This window comes from Diabrotica virgifera, chromosome 2, assembly GCF_917563875.1.
Source record: "Diabrotica virgifera virgifera chromosome 2, PGI_DIABVI_V3a".
Lineage (NCBI taxonomy): Eukaryota > Metazoa > Arthropoda > Insecta > Coleoptera > Chrysomelidae > Diabrotica > Diabrotica virgifera.
The window spans coordinates 276,804,346-276,818,662 of record NC_065444.1 but is presented as its reverse complement, the minus strand read 5'-3'; the positions used below and the strand labels follow the sequence as shown (position 1 = coordinate 276,818,662).

General features: G+C 31.5%; 2 protein-coding genes across 12 annotated transcripts in view; one reads left to right on the top strand and one right to left on the bottom strand.

The window, feature by feature from the left end:
* LOC114338023 (disks large 1 tumor suppressor protein) overlaps positions 1-14,317 on the bottom strand; it is a 1,799,868-nt gene that overhangs the window by 1,346,718 nt on the left and 438,833 nt on the right. The gene's annotated exons all lie outside the window — the stretch shown is intronic.
* On the top strand, positions 7,499-10,400 carry LOC114340998 (larval cuticle protein A3A-like). Its single transcript, XM_028291785.1, has 2 exons — positions 7,499-7,601; positions 9,777-10,400. Exons 1-2 carry the CDS (start codon positions 7,590-7,592, stop codon positions 10,332-10,334), a joined length of 570 nt encoding a protein of 189 aa, XP_028147586.1. The 5' UTR covers positions 7,499-7,589; the 3' UTR covers positions 10,335-10,400.

The following is a 14,317-nucleotide window of genomic DNA, read 5'->3' as shown; positions in this document are numbered from 1 at the left end:
ACGTTTCCGTGTTCATTTCCAGACCGGGTAGTTTTGAAATCGGCACGTAAACGGCGGAGCATATCTGCTTTCAAATACGTGTCCATTTCAAGACGTTTAATTTTGAAATGCGCACTGGCTTGTAAATTAACTTCGCGCGTAAAATTATCACAAATACGTGTTAAGTTGTAACATTATTGTATTTTATTTGAACTGATTATCACAAATAGCGCCTATCTGCAGAATAACAAATTATCATTCATTGGATCTGTGGAAATAAAACAATTTTGTTTTTTGTTACCAAAGTTACCTTCTTTTTTTCTTTATAATTGTTCAAAAAACTCAAAGTAGTGCCAAAATATCCTGTCAAAATAAACTATTACGATACGTATACATTTTGTAGTAATGCACAACAATATAGGTAGGTACTAAAAGTGTTATATTAAAAACGTATTTTAGTTTCAGCTAAACAATTATTGTTCAGCAAACATATATTTAGCTATTTTTAAAGCTATTTTTAATGAAGGAATATCAGAGAAAGAACAGGGTATATCAATAAATGGAGAAATCTTGAAAAACATAAGATTCACAGACGACACCGCTATTTTTGCAGACAGTTTAAAAGCACTGCAACGGTTAGTACCTAAATATATTACATCAGGTCAGTATAAAATATGAACTACGAATGAACGTTAAGAAAACCAAGTTCATGATTAATTCTAAGCAACATACAATAGGAAGGCTAGATATCGAGGGAAAAATCATAATTTTTTTATGTAAATATATCATTTTGCATAAAATTGGTATATAGGAGGTATTGGAAGTAAGGAGCGGTTTGTTATACCTAATGGTGTAAAAATATTTGAAGTATGTAGTATGAAACACAAATAGGTACATTTATTTGAAAGTACTTTTTTTTACAAACGTACATTATAACAATAGTATTAATGTTTCTTGCAACAGATTCATGGTTTTTAATGTTTAATGAAATATTATGTTTCCTTTTTTGGGATTCTGCTTTTGTACTTCTGTCTGATTGAATTCTTCCACTACAAGGTAAGCCTCTATCTTTGCGTCGAGCGATCGATGTAGGCTGTACATACACGGATTTTTCGAGATCTTTTAATATTATTTTCACAAATAAATGATATAATATTCGATGGAGTGTTTAGTTGCGACAAATTAGACGGCAAATGATAATAGACCTATTAGTTCTATGCACTTATTTGTAGAATTCCAACGCCACATGTTTCGGTACAAACCCGTGCACATTTGGGGGGTTGGCGCTTTCAAATCAACACCTTTTTGGAACTAGATATGTATCACCGTTTCGGTGTCCGTTTCAAAACCGCAATGTCTTGAAATGGACACGTAAACGGAAATACGCGACCCGGGCAGGTATTATTTCAGATATTTTAGGTCATTCTAAACAAAAAAGGTCTTTTGTAATTTTTCTTTATAGTTGATTGTTTTCTAGTTATAAACAATTTAAAACTGAAAAAGAACGAATGATGACGATTTTAAGGCTCAAAAACATAAGTGTAAAATATAATTTTTTAAATTACGAAGTACGTAAATTCAAGTTCAAACCTTATTCTACCAGTTCTTGATAAGTCTTTTGGAGTTAGTTCATTTTGAAATATTGTTTTTTAGTTGTTAATACCCGTCTCCCCATAAGAAACCTTCCTCATTAACAATTAAAAAAAATGTTTTAGAATAAAACATGTCTAAAATTCTTATCGAGACCTGATAGAAAAAGGTTTGAACTTGAATTTATGTTTTGGATGGTTATAAAAATGATATTTTTTACTTATTTTTTTGATCCTTGAAAATTCTCGTCTTTCGTTCTTTTTTCAGTTTTAAATTATTTATAACTCAAAAACGATCAACTTTAGAAAAAAATACAAAAGACCATTTTTGTTTAGTATGATCCAAAAAATCTGAAATAATATCTGCCCAGGTCGAAAATTTTATTTTAAAATTCATAAAAAAATGTCATTTTTTAATTATTAATTAATTATACCTAGTTAGAACAAGATAAGATCGTACAACCCTTGTTTTTGTAATTGTTAACATGCTAAAGTACATATCCAATAATTTTTATCCATTAAAAGATCGGTGCAAATCGACCTTATATCGGATCATCTACTATAAAGCACCCGAAAACCTAGGGGACATGGTCCCCCTTCCCATGGATATGGGCGCCTATGAGAATACTCATCAATTTCTTCTTGGTTTGAGTATAATATATTTTAATATTTTTTAACCTAAATTTCCTAGAAAATCTCTTCTCTCATTGCTCAAATGAAATTTTTTTTAATGTGTCTAAACATTGTTGAGATTTATTGTTTTCTGGATCATTTTGTGAGTATCTTGAGTGGTCAGCATTACTTGGTCAGCATTACTTGGTCAGCTCTTTCCATTAATTTTCTACTTCTATTTGAATTTATTATTTATATTCATATGAATAATAATTTACGGAGAAAGATAAGGGGAACTATAAACAGACATTTTCGAATTTTGACTTGCTTTCTTTCTTACGATTATGGCAAAAAATTGCATCATTTCCATAATGGTTTATAATTAGGTGAAATTAATTCCACCCAATATAAATGAAAATTCTTTTCTAGGAATACCTACTAATACAATCTCAAAATCAATCACCACTAAATCAAATATTTAAGATTGCACAAGAAAATATTTTAGTGATTAATCTAACCTACATCTCTGACAAACCAAATACAAATTTCAAATTTTGTGGCGGAGGAAAATAAGTTGTACCTATTCTAACCTCTAATATTATGATAACTAATCTATTAGACTGTGAGAACATCAACGAATCATGGAAAGTATTTCATACTGAACTTTAACTTACACTTCAACTCAACAATTTTATGCTAATACAAAATTATCTAATAGCTATTTCCTACGCTTTATTGTTTTAATAATATTGAACAATGCACTATTCAAATCAGCAGCGTTTCGGTGAAAATTTGTGTAAATTAATACAAGGGCTGACTAACTTTCTTCCTTTCTTTCTGTTTTCCCTTCTTTTTACCCTCTCAAGGTGTCAGATTATAATTATAGAAATTAAGAGTCTATATTATGATATTACTTCCTCGGGCAGTTCAATTATTATTTGTTGGGTTAGAGGACATTCTGGAATATTTGGAAATGAAGAAGTCTACAAATTAGCTAAATCTGCAGCTTTAACCAAACGAAACATAAACAACATACTTCTACCAGTAACCGATATAGATAATATCAGTAAAAACCATTGCAAACAAAATTGGCAACGTGTATATAACCAAAGTACAACGGGAATAAATTTTAGAAATTGCCAACCACTAATTCCCAATGAGAGATGGTTTAAACAAGAATCAAATAGGCTATTTATAAAAACAATAAACAGAATGAGGTCAAATCACGCACTAACCCCAGCATACAAACACAGAATAGGTATCAGTGATAACCCATATTGCGCCTGTGGTGGAATGGGAGATCTACAGCACCTCATATTGGAGTGTGGACAGTACAGACAAAATATTAAAGTGATGTATGAAAAGTTAATTGATCTAAATTGTTCTTTACCTGTTAATTTAAACGAAATTCTTTTTCCAAAAAATAAGCAGACGTTAAAATGTCTTTACGAATATGTAACGTCCTGTAAATTTAAATTTTAAATGGGCTTAGATAATATTTTGTAAAATTATCACACAAAATTGAAAAATGTATCCATTAATATATTATAACACCCTGTAAATTTAGATAATAAGTAGGCTTAGATATTAACTTAAAATTGTTATTGTAAAAACATAAAAAAACAAATAGTCTGGCTAATTGGCTATGTCAAAGCCATTAATAAAAAAAAAGGTGTCAGATGTGGGGTAACTATTTTAATTTTCATTTACCCATCTCTTCCATACTTTTTATTTCCTGCCTTTATTTTCAATTCCTCGATTGATTTTTCGTTAACTTTTCCCTCCTCTACTATTTGCTGTACTTATCTATATTTTTCTTAGTATGCCCATTTTTCGTTATGCGATGGCCTTTGCTTTGTGGACTTTTCTGGTAATTCTGTTGGGTTGCATTCTCATCAAATGCCCATACCAATATATTTGTCTCTTTGCTATTTTATTCATTATTGTTTCTTGATTGACCATTCTCCTAATAGTTTCGTTGCTTAATTTATCCCATTTTTCTTTCCAAGTATCCTTCTTAGGTGTGTCATCTCCTATGTATTCCTCCTGCTCTTATGTTTTTCCAGAATTGTCCAGTTTTTACTTGCATGTAGAAGTCAGTTTAATTATTGTGTTATGTATATTTATCCTTGTCTCTCGTGTATCTTCTCTTTTTCTCAGTATTGGGGCTAATGCATGGTAAAACTTGTTTAATTTCTTTTCTCTATTTGTTATTTACTAGTCTATTTTTCCGTCGTTAGTCATTAGTAGTTGCACTTACCAGTTATTCCTAACTATTGTTAAGTTGTAACTATTTCCAATTCTGAATTTTTACATTTTATCTTTATGTCATTATCTTTCTTATTATTATTATGGTATCCCATTGTCGCCTGCAGTTGGTTGGTTCTTACTCTAGTATTTGTTATTAATTATTAAATATTATTCTTTTAAAATCAGTAAACGAACTATTTAATAAATGCTTATATATTTAATAAATGTATGTAGGTACTATTCCAAAAGACTCTAACAATGCAGTCATAGTCTTGTTACACAAAAAATGTGATATTACTAAATTCGTTTTGATTTAAATCTGTCTCATGCCATCCCCCGATAGCGCTATTTCTAGGTCTACCTGTTGTCAAGGAAGGAGGCTATGCAAGAAGACAAATTTATATCAAAACTTCCGCCTTTCTCAGCACAAAATAAAACTATTTATACCGGAGTAAGGTTAGAACGCCCTCTAACGGGGAATAATATAAAAAATTAAACTTATAGCAAATCTCGTAGGTAATGAGTGGAAATTAAAGAACTGAGAGAGGCCTATATCCAGCAGTGAACGCAATTGGCTGATTGATGATGATGATCAACTATTATGAATAGCGAAGGGCTACGACTATCTCTTTGTTTAATACCTTTCTTTCAATTATTAAATTCTTCCGATATTTCCCTTGTTATCTGTACTCCTCCTTTTACCTTACCTTTTACTTTTATTATTTGTAAATATGGCAAACGCTGAAGAAGACATATGTATTATATGATTCGAAAGTTAATCGAATAATACGAAAATTTGGGGCTCAAAATCAACATAGACAAAAGGGAATATCTTACAATAATGGACGAAAAAGAAAAATCCGAAGAATTCAAATACCTAGAGATAGTGGTAGTGAAGGAAAGAACAACGAAACGGGATATCCATCAGAAAATACAAGGGGGTTGAAAAAATATGGTACAAACACTATACCCGTTACTTTAGTCTCCTAATATTAGTCTACGATAAAGAATGAAAATTTTTAAGTCGATTGAATAACCAATTTTGACGTATGGATCTGAATGTTGGCAAATGACGATGAAAGAGAAGAAAAAAACTAAAAGTAATAGAAATGGAGTATCTAATAAGAGCGTGTCTGATATCCACTTGATCACATTCCAAATGAAAAACATCTATTTATATAAAATATACTTAATGATAGGGGAGCCCAAGCGGTGAATTTTTGCAGTTACTCTAGCGCGTGAGGTTATCATATGGGGAGAACCGTGGTACCTTTAGATTGTAGATGTACCTCTACCATATATTGGCTCTAACCACAGGGTAGTTCGTTAACGCGGGGCCGAAAAAAAAATCTATCCTTAGAAAAACTTGAAATCGTCAGAATAAAATAAGGTAAATTAAGTACATGCAAAACAGTGTATATTTAAAAAATCTGACGATTTGGGCGAGGCGTAAGGAAATGGGCGAGTCACAAAGTTTCACCAGAAAAAAGCGAATATTTCGCGAAATATTCGCTATAAAATCTATCGAATGATACCAAACACGACTGCCCACGGAGAGGAGTGGGGGGTAAATGTAAAATTTTAAATACGAATCCCGAGATATTTCGCGAAATGAACATCAGATCGAAAAACTGAAAAACACACTTATTCAACATTCTTGAAAAATCTATCAAATGTCACCAAACACGACCCCCACGGATGTGGGGTGGGGGGTTACTTTTAAATTTTAAATAGAAGCCCCTATTTTTTATTGCAGATTCGGATTCCTTACGTAAAAATAAGTAACTTTTATTTGAAACATATTTTCGAATTATGGATAGATTGCGCTATAATCGGAAAAAACGATTGTTGGAAATGGAAAATTAAATTAAAAATGGAAAGTCTCCACTAAAATGGAAAACTTTACTTAACTTTTTTTTACTCTTCACAACCCAATAGGTCCCAAAGCGCTCGAGTGACTGCACATTTAGCATACTTTCCTCCCCTGCTATAATACTTCTAATACTCTTTCTATACATTTCTTAACCACTTTCTTCCATTGTTTGTTGTCCAAACATTTTTCTTCCTAATTATTATTCGTTTATTTTATTATTTATTCGATATTACTAAATTCGTTTTGATTTAAATCTGACTCCTGCCATCCCCCGATAGCGCTATTTCTAGGTCTACCTGTTGTCAACTAAGGAGGCTATGTAAGAAGACAAATTTATATCAAAACTTCCGCCTTTCTCAGCGCAAAATAAAACTATTTATACCGGAGTAAGGTTAGAACGCCCTCTAACGGGGAATAAGTGAAAAAAGTAAACTTATAGCAAATCTCGTAGGTAATGAGTGGAAATGAAAGAACTGAGAGAGGCCTATATCCAGCAGTTAACGCAATTGGCTGATTGATGACGATGATCAACTATTTTGAATAGCGACGGGCTAAGACTATCTCTTTGTTTAATACCTTTCTTTCAATTATTAAATTCTTCCGATATTTCCCTTGTTATCTCTACTCCTCCTTTTACCTTACCTTTTACCTATTTACCTTTCTATACATTTCTTAACCACTTTCTTCCATTGATTTTTGTCCAAACATTTTTCTTCCCAATTCTCAATATAATTTTTTGTATGTGTTCGTATACGCTGTCCTCCTATCTATTTCTTAGCCTACCTTTTCTTCATTTTTGTATTTGCTTCCGTGATAGTAACTTTTTAGGCCTTACGGCATTCTTTCCTTTTCCATTTTTTTAATTTCTCCCAAATATCGTATTCTCTGTGCTCTGATTGCAATCGTTAGTAGAAAACTACATAGTACATTATGATAAAAATGTCAGCACAAGACACTTCAAGAAACACTATTTTTTAAACCACATTTCGCAATATGCTACAATCCAATAGTTACCCTTTACGAATTTCCAAAGTACGTCCTTGCACTAAACAGCATCCTAGCCAGTACTACCTATTATGAAAAAAAATCGCTACATCGAAAGTAGTTGAACTGGTGGTGCCATAAGATGGGCGACGTCGGTTCTTTTTCTTCGAGAAGGTCAAGGGGGCTTATTATGAAATGTTATCACGAGAATCTGGAGCAAATGGTGTATATAAAAACAGCCACGATTCATTCAACCATTACAGTTGCAAAAACGCTTACGCCAATCACTCAAATCATCAAAAATGGCATTCAAGGTATGCAGTACATTTAGATTTTCTTTTAAATTTTGAAATTTTTTCAACTCATAATTTTGTTATTTTTGTAAACTTTAAATTTTCATCAAATCATATTTCTGTTTCAAAGTCAAAGTTTTTTAAATTCAGTTTTGCAATCTTTTTATTTCTTTTTATTTTTATTCCTTTTGTTAAGATCTGTTATTCTTTTTGTGGTTTTTGTTATTTTTTCTTTATAAGTAATTTTGCTTGTCCATTAAAGGATTGACACGTTTATGAAAGATTGTCACTTCATCTTTTGCGAGGTTGTCCGATAGTTCTTCTGCCGGTTTGTGACTTATCTATTGCTATTTTGACCACACGGTTCTCCTTCATTCTGCTTTCGTGGAAATTCCATTTTTTTATTTAGTATTCATTCGTTTATACACTGCACTTTGCATTTTTTTCTAATATTTTTACCCTCTTTCGATCTTCTTCTTCTTCTTTTGATGCCTATTCGCTTCGAATATTGATGATTATTCTGGCTACAATTATGTTGTTAGCTGATGCTTTCAGTAGATTCTGTGTTGTTGTGGAGAACCATTTCATCAGGTTCTTTAACCATGATATTTTTGTTCTCCCAATTCCTCGCTTTCTGAATACTTTGCCTTGAAGGATTACCTTCAGTTTTCTGTATTTAATGCCGCTTCCATTACGTGTCCGAGATATTTTAACTTTCGCCTTTAATAATATACGGTCTCGTTGGTTATCGTGTCTGTCCATGATATCCTTAGGAGTAGTCTGTATAGCTACATCTCGACGGCTTCAAATTTTTTCTCAATCGCTTCAGTGAGTGCCCTGAATTCATTTCTTTCGATCACTAAGCGTTTTTCCTGTAATTTTTCTTAGTACTGTTATCTCTGCCGTTGCCAGTAGCCTTTGTGTTGGACTGTAACGGGTCTTGTATCTGATCAATATGTCATAATTGATTTTAAACTGGCTTTATAAATTCTAAGTTTTATTTCAATGTTCCATATAGTGTTATATGGGCTCCATAGTATAATGTCAGATCAGCATCCTATCAATATGTTTACTTTTTATACTTGACTTTGCATTCCTTTTTCCAAGACTCCATAGCAGGACAATGTAATTTCAAGGTATTTAATTTCCACTATTTGTTCTATACTGATACCATCAATTCCAATTTTACATTTTATTTATTCTTCGCAGATAATTATTGTTTTAGCTTTTTGAGTTAAAATTGACATATAAAATTTTTTTCTCCTATGTTAAATCTGTGAACTAGTTTTTACAGACTCTCTTCATCTTCGGCTATCAATTTTGCCTTGTTTGCGTAACAGTATTTTATTTTTTTCCCATTCTGTTAACTCCCCCTTTCTACTCTTGATGATTTGATCATTAATTAATGCATTCATTAAATTAGGGCGATTTTCTTTATATCCCCTTTGTCTTATTGTAAATAGTCACCCTCCCTTTACCATGAACTGGATTGGTACAAATCCTGCAATAATTTTTACAGCAATTATTAAGGTTTTCCTACTATATACGCTTACCACCCTTAATAGTGGTCTCCTTTTGGGGCCTTATCATCATCTCCATGTATTTTTTCCTTTAACATTTCCTCGCAGATTGGAAGCGCAAATAGAATCGTAGAGTGTTCTACTTCTAAATACATATTTCTTCTATATGAGCCCCCTATATTTGGCATTATCATTTTTAAGTTGGTTGTATTCTCCTCAGCTCTATTGACAACGCTCTCTATAATGTTTTATGAAACTTAATTGGTCATAAAACTTCATAAAATCCCTCTCTCTTTTGTCCTTTCAGTATGCGATCTCTGTTTTTTCCGCCGCTAATACCTTTTTTTAACGCATTTTGTACTTTGTGCAGAGCCCTGTTTAACTCATTCTCCAAACTTTAACTCCAATACTCCATATTCCACAGTATCGGTCTCAAAACCCATCCCTGAGGAACTTCCGTCGTTGTGTTCAACCACTTTTTACAAGTTACTCTTATTTTTCTGTCTGCTAGAGAGTCGCACATGATGTTTGTTAGATATGTAGGAATATTGATGTCTTTCATTATTTAGATCATCATTGCCGTGTAGCTGAATTTTTCTTTTCAAATATTAGGTATATTTTTTATTTATTATTTGATTATTTGTATTTTATTATTGATACCTGTTTTCTTCTTCAGTTCATCGCCTTCGCTACTCTCTTGGCTGCTGCCCAAGCTGGCATCCTCCCAGCAGCCCCTCTTGCCTACGCTGCAGCCCCCGTTGCCTATGCTGCTCCCTTAGCCAAGACTGTTGTCGCCCCTGTAGCTAAAGCAGTGGTAGCTGACGACTACGACCCTCATCCACAATACAACTTCGCCTACGACATCCAAGACAGTCTTACCGGAGACAGCAAAAACCAACACGAAGTTCGTGACGGAGATGTTGTCCAAGGTAGCTACTCTTTGGTTGACTCCGACGGCTTCAGACGCACCGTAGACTACACTGCTGACCCAGTCAACGGATTCAACGCTGTTGTCCACAGAGAACCTCTTGTCCAAAAAGCCATCGTTGCCAAAGCTGTTGCGCCTGTAGCTTACGCCGCCCCAGTTGCTAAATTGGCAGCTCCAGTTGCATATGCCGCTCCAGTAGCAGCTTCTGTTGCCTACGCTGCTCCAGTAGCCAAAATTGCTGCTCCCCTCGCCTATGCCGCCCCTGTAGCTAAATTTGCCGCACCTGTTGCTCAATATTACCACTGAATAGACATTTAAAAACCGACTGTGTATATATAGGTATTTATTTTTTAATAAATTATGATAAAAGCAGTTCTGTTTTTATTTAAAAATTCAGAAAACTTCTAGTACTTCCACCTAAAATATAAAAATATATAGAATATGGATTTAGAAAAGATTTTACTAGTTCAGGCGTGATCTATTTTGAATTCAACAATTTTTTTAGAACTATATTTAGATATATTTTATTTTTTTTAAAGAAAAAAATATCTTGTTGGTGCCACAACCCCCTCCAGGAAAAAATCAAATTTTTTGAGTAGTATGGACATCTATAATAATAACCTATAATATAATATTTCGTCTATTAACAAAAAGTTAAACATTTTAAACAAATTTTAGAGTAAAAAACTCAAAAATCTTATAAAAAACTTCAATATGGCGTTCTCGGAATATGTCTATCCTTGGTTGCTTAGAAAATTACAAAATAAATGGTAAATTTTTAGTTTTTATAAATATTCATAACTTATGTAAAAAATAACTTAGAACCTTCTTATTACACGGAATGCTGAGACATCTGGTGCTTAAATCATACCCTAAATTTTAAAGCAATTGGTCAAATTTTTAAAAGTTGTTTAATTTGTTTTTCCCAAATAAATTTTTTTTGCAACACTATAAGTCAGAAAATAACGAAGCTACAGTAATACTTTGGATAGTTTATGAAAGAAGAAGATTTACACTATTAACTCAATTAAATAAAATGACAAAAAATAATTCTAAATATTGCAAAATTATTTTGCAAAAACATGTGAATTAAAAAAAGGGGGTGGGGGGGTGACTTCGTCCCTAATTTTCCTAGGACAATTATTTTTCTTTCTAAATGTGAATAAAAATTCAGTCTTTCTAAATGTAAAAAAATAATTTTTCTACAGGTAACGGTTAAAAAGGTATTCTAGTTGTTTATAAATAAGCAAAAAGTCGACATGTTTTTGCAAGTTTACACTGTTTAAAATTAGTTTTTGTCATTTTTATTTAATTATGTTAATAGAATAAATGTTCTTCTTTCATAAACTCTCCGAAATATTACTGTAACCTCATAATTTTCTGACTTAGAGTGTTGCAAAAAATGAATTCGGGATAAATAAATTAAATATCTTTTAAACTATTGTACCAATTGCTTTAAAATTGCTTTAAACATATATAAAATCTCAAAATTTATGACTTATTTTGCAATTTTCTAAACAACAAATAAGGATAAACGTATTCAGCGAAAGCCATATTGAAGTTTTTTAAATGATTTATGCTGGATTTATGCAATTTTGTTGCTGGAATCGAATTATAAGATCCTATATATTAATAATATTGGTATGCAAAGTCCTCAGATAGTGTGCTACTTTTTTTATAAACAAAATGGCGCACGAAAATCGTGTTTTTTTCAATTATTGCTCTATAACTCCGAAGATTTTAACTTTACAACAAAAACACTCAAATAAAAATTCACCGTGATTAAATTCTGCATAGAGACGTGTTTTCCCTATCTGCTCGGACAAAAATTTTCTTTGGAAAATGCTTTTCCCAACAAAATCTTTAATTTTCAAATAAAGTTTTAGATAAGTAATTATCTACCAATAATTAAATAATTTGGTGACTTAAAAGCCTTCTTGGCTTAGATTATAGTTCCAGAAGTTGGTGAAAATTAAACGAATATTTTAACCACAATTCAATTGTTAATTAATAATTTATAGTCGCAATAATAGCCAAAATAATTATGATACACTGATTAAACTTTGAAATCTTATAAAGATGCGATGCCTATTAACATTTTGTCGACAAAATATAAATTTTTTATTTTTTTGCATAATCTTTAAATGTTTAAAAAAAAAATAGTTATAAACAAATTAACGTTTCTCAGAAAGTTTTTATTATATTATAATTTTAAAAAAGAGCTAAAATGCGCATTTCAAATATCTTGAAAATCAATGCTTTAAAACTTTTTTGCAACCATTTGCAAAAAAGTTATGAAACAGCAAATAAACATACGATTACTACGGTGTTTATAATTTTTTTTAATTCTTTCAAAGCGTAGAAGTGAGTTTAAAGTACAAGCTAATTATTTACAAAAAAATATCAATTATAAGTTTAATGGTTATATTTTAATTAAAGAGTATCAATATATTTTTTTGTAATTTACACGCGCGAAAGTAGAATAATACAGTACTGTAGCTAAAATTTTCAGTCGGAGCGACGACCGGCGGCGGCGCGACGTACACTTTTAATAAATAATGTATGCTGCGTGTCAGTCGCTTCGAGTGAACATTTTAGCTCCGACTCTGTATCAGGCCTACTTTTGCGCTAAAAATTACAAAAAAAAGTATTTTTAATCTTTGATTAAAATATAACCATTGCACTAATTTTTGACATTCTTTGTGAGTAATTAGATTGTACCATAGACTCACTTTTAAGCTTTGAAACAATTAAAACAAATTATAAACAACGGAGAAATCGTATATTAACTTAGCTGTTTCATAACTTTTTTGCAAATGGTTGGAAAATTTTTTTAAAGCATTCATTTTTAAACCTATGAAATACGCACTTTAAGTTTTTTAAAATTAGAATATAATAAACAATTTCTGAGAAATGTTAATTTGTTTATAACAATTTTTTTAAACATTTAAAGATTATGCAAAAAAATTAAAAATTTATATTTTGTCGACAAAATATTAAATAGGCATCACACCTTTATAATCTTTCTAAGTTTGATCAATGTCTCATGATTATTTTGGTTGTTATTGCGACTGTAAATTGTTAATTAACAATTGAATTGTTGCTAAGTATTCGTTTCATTTTCACCGGCTTCTGAATTTATAATCTATACCAAGAAAGCTTTTATTTCACCAAGCTATATAATTATTGATAAATAATTACTGGCTCAAAAAAATTATTTGAAAATTCGAGATTTTGTTGGGAAAACCTACATTTTCCGAGAAAAATTTTCGTCGGAGCAAATCGGAAAAAACATGCCTCTATGTAGAATTAAATTGGGGTGAATTTTTGTTTGAGTGTTTTTGGTGTAAATTTAAAATCTTCGGAGTTATAGAGCAATAATTGAAAAAAATACGATTTGTTGGCGCCATTTTGTTTATAAAAAAATTAGCACACTATCTGCGGACTTTGCATACAGGATCTTATAATTCGGTTCCAGTAATAAAATTGCTGGTAAATAACCTTTCTTTGTACTTTACTAATTAGACCAACGTATTATAACTATTTTTTTTTCAAAATTTAAAGATTATGCAAAAAAAAAGAAAAATTTATATTGTGTCGATAAAATATTAAATAAGCAATAGGTCTGGATCCCGCGTATGAAAAAAAAGTTGATTAATAGCAAGCTGAAAATTTGTTAATAGCTTAAGGGTGTCTAGTCGGACAAACTTTGATATATGGTAACACTGGAACAGGGGAAGTTTTAATTGTGGAACAGGTTAAAAATTTGGAACGGTCAGACCACGAAAACGGCACATGTATTTTGTCCGACAGAACAGACTTAAACTCTCCAAACAGAGATTAAACTCTCATGCAAAAATCAGACTGATATTTATCACCAAATGGGCGTTTTAATGAGTGGAACATGTAGAATATGTCAAATGACAGGAATTATGACAGGTGATAAATAGCTGTCTGATTTTTGCATGAGAGTTTAATCTCTGCTCGGAGAGTTTAGGTCTGTTCTGTCGGACAAAATACATGTGCCGTTTTCGTGGTCTGACCGTTCCAAATTTTTAACCTGTTCCACAATTAAAACTGTCCCTGTTACAGTGTTCCCATATATCAAAGTTTATCCGACTAGACACCCTTAAGCTATTAACAAATTTTCAGCTTGCTATTAATCAATTTTTTTTTCATACGCGGGATCCAGACCTACATCTCATCTTTATAATCTTTATAAGTTTGATCAATGTATCATGATTATTTTGGTTATTATTGCGATCATAAATTGTTAATTAACAATTGAA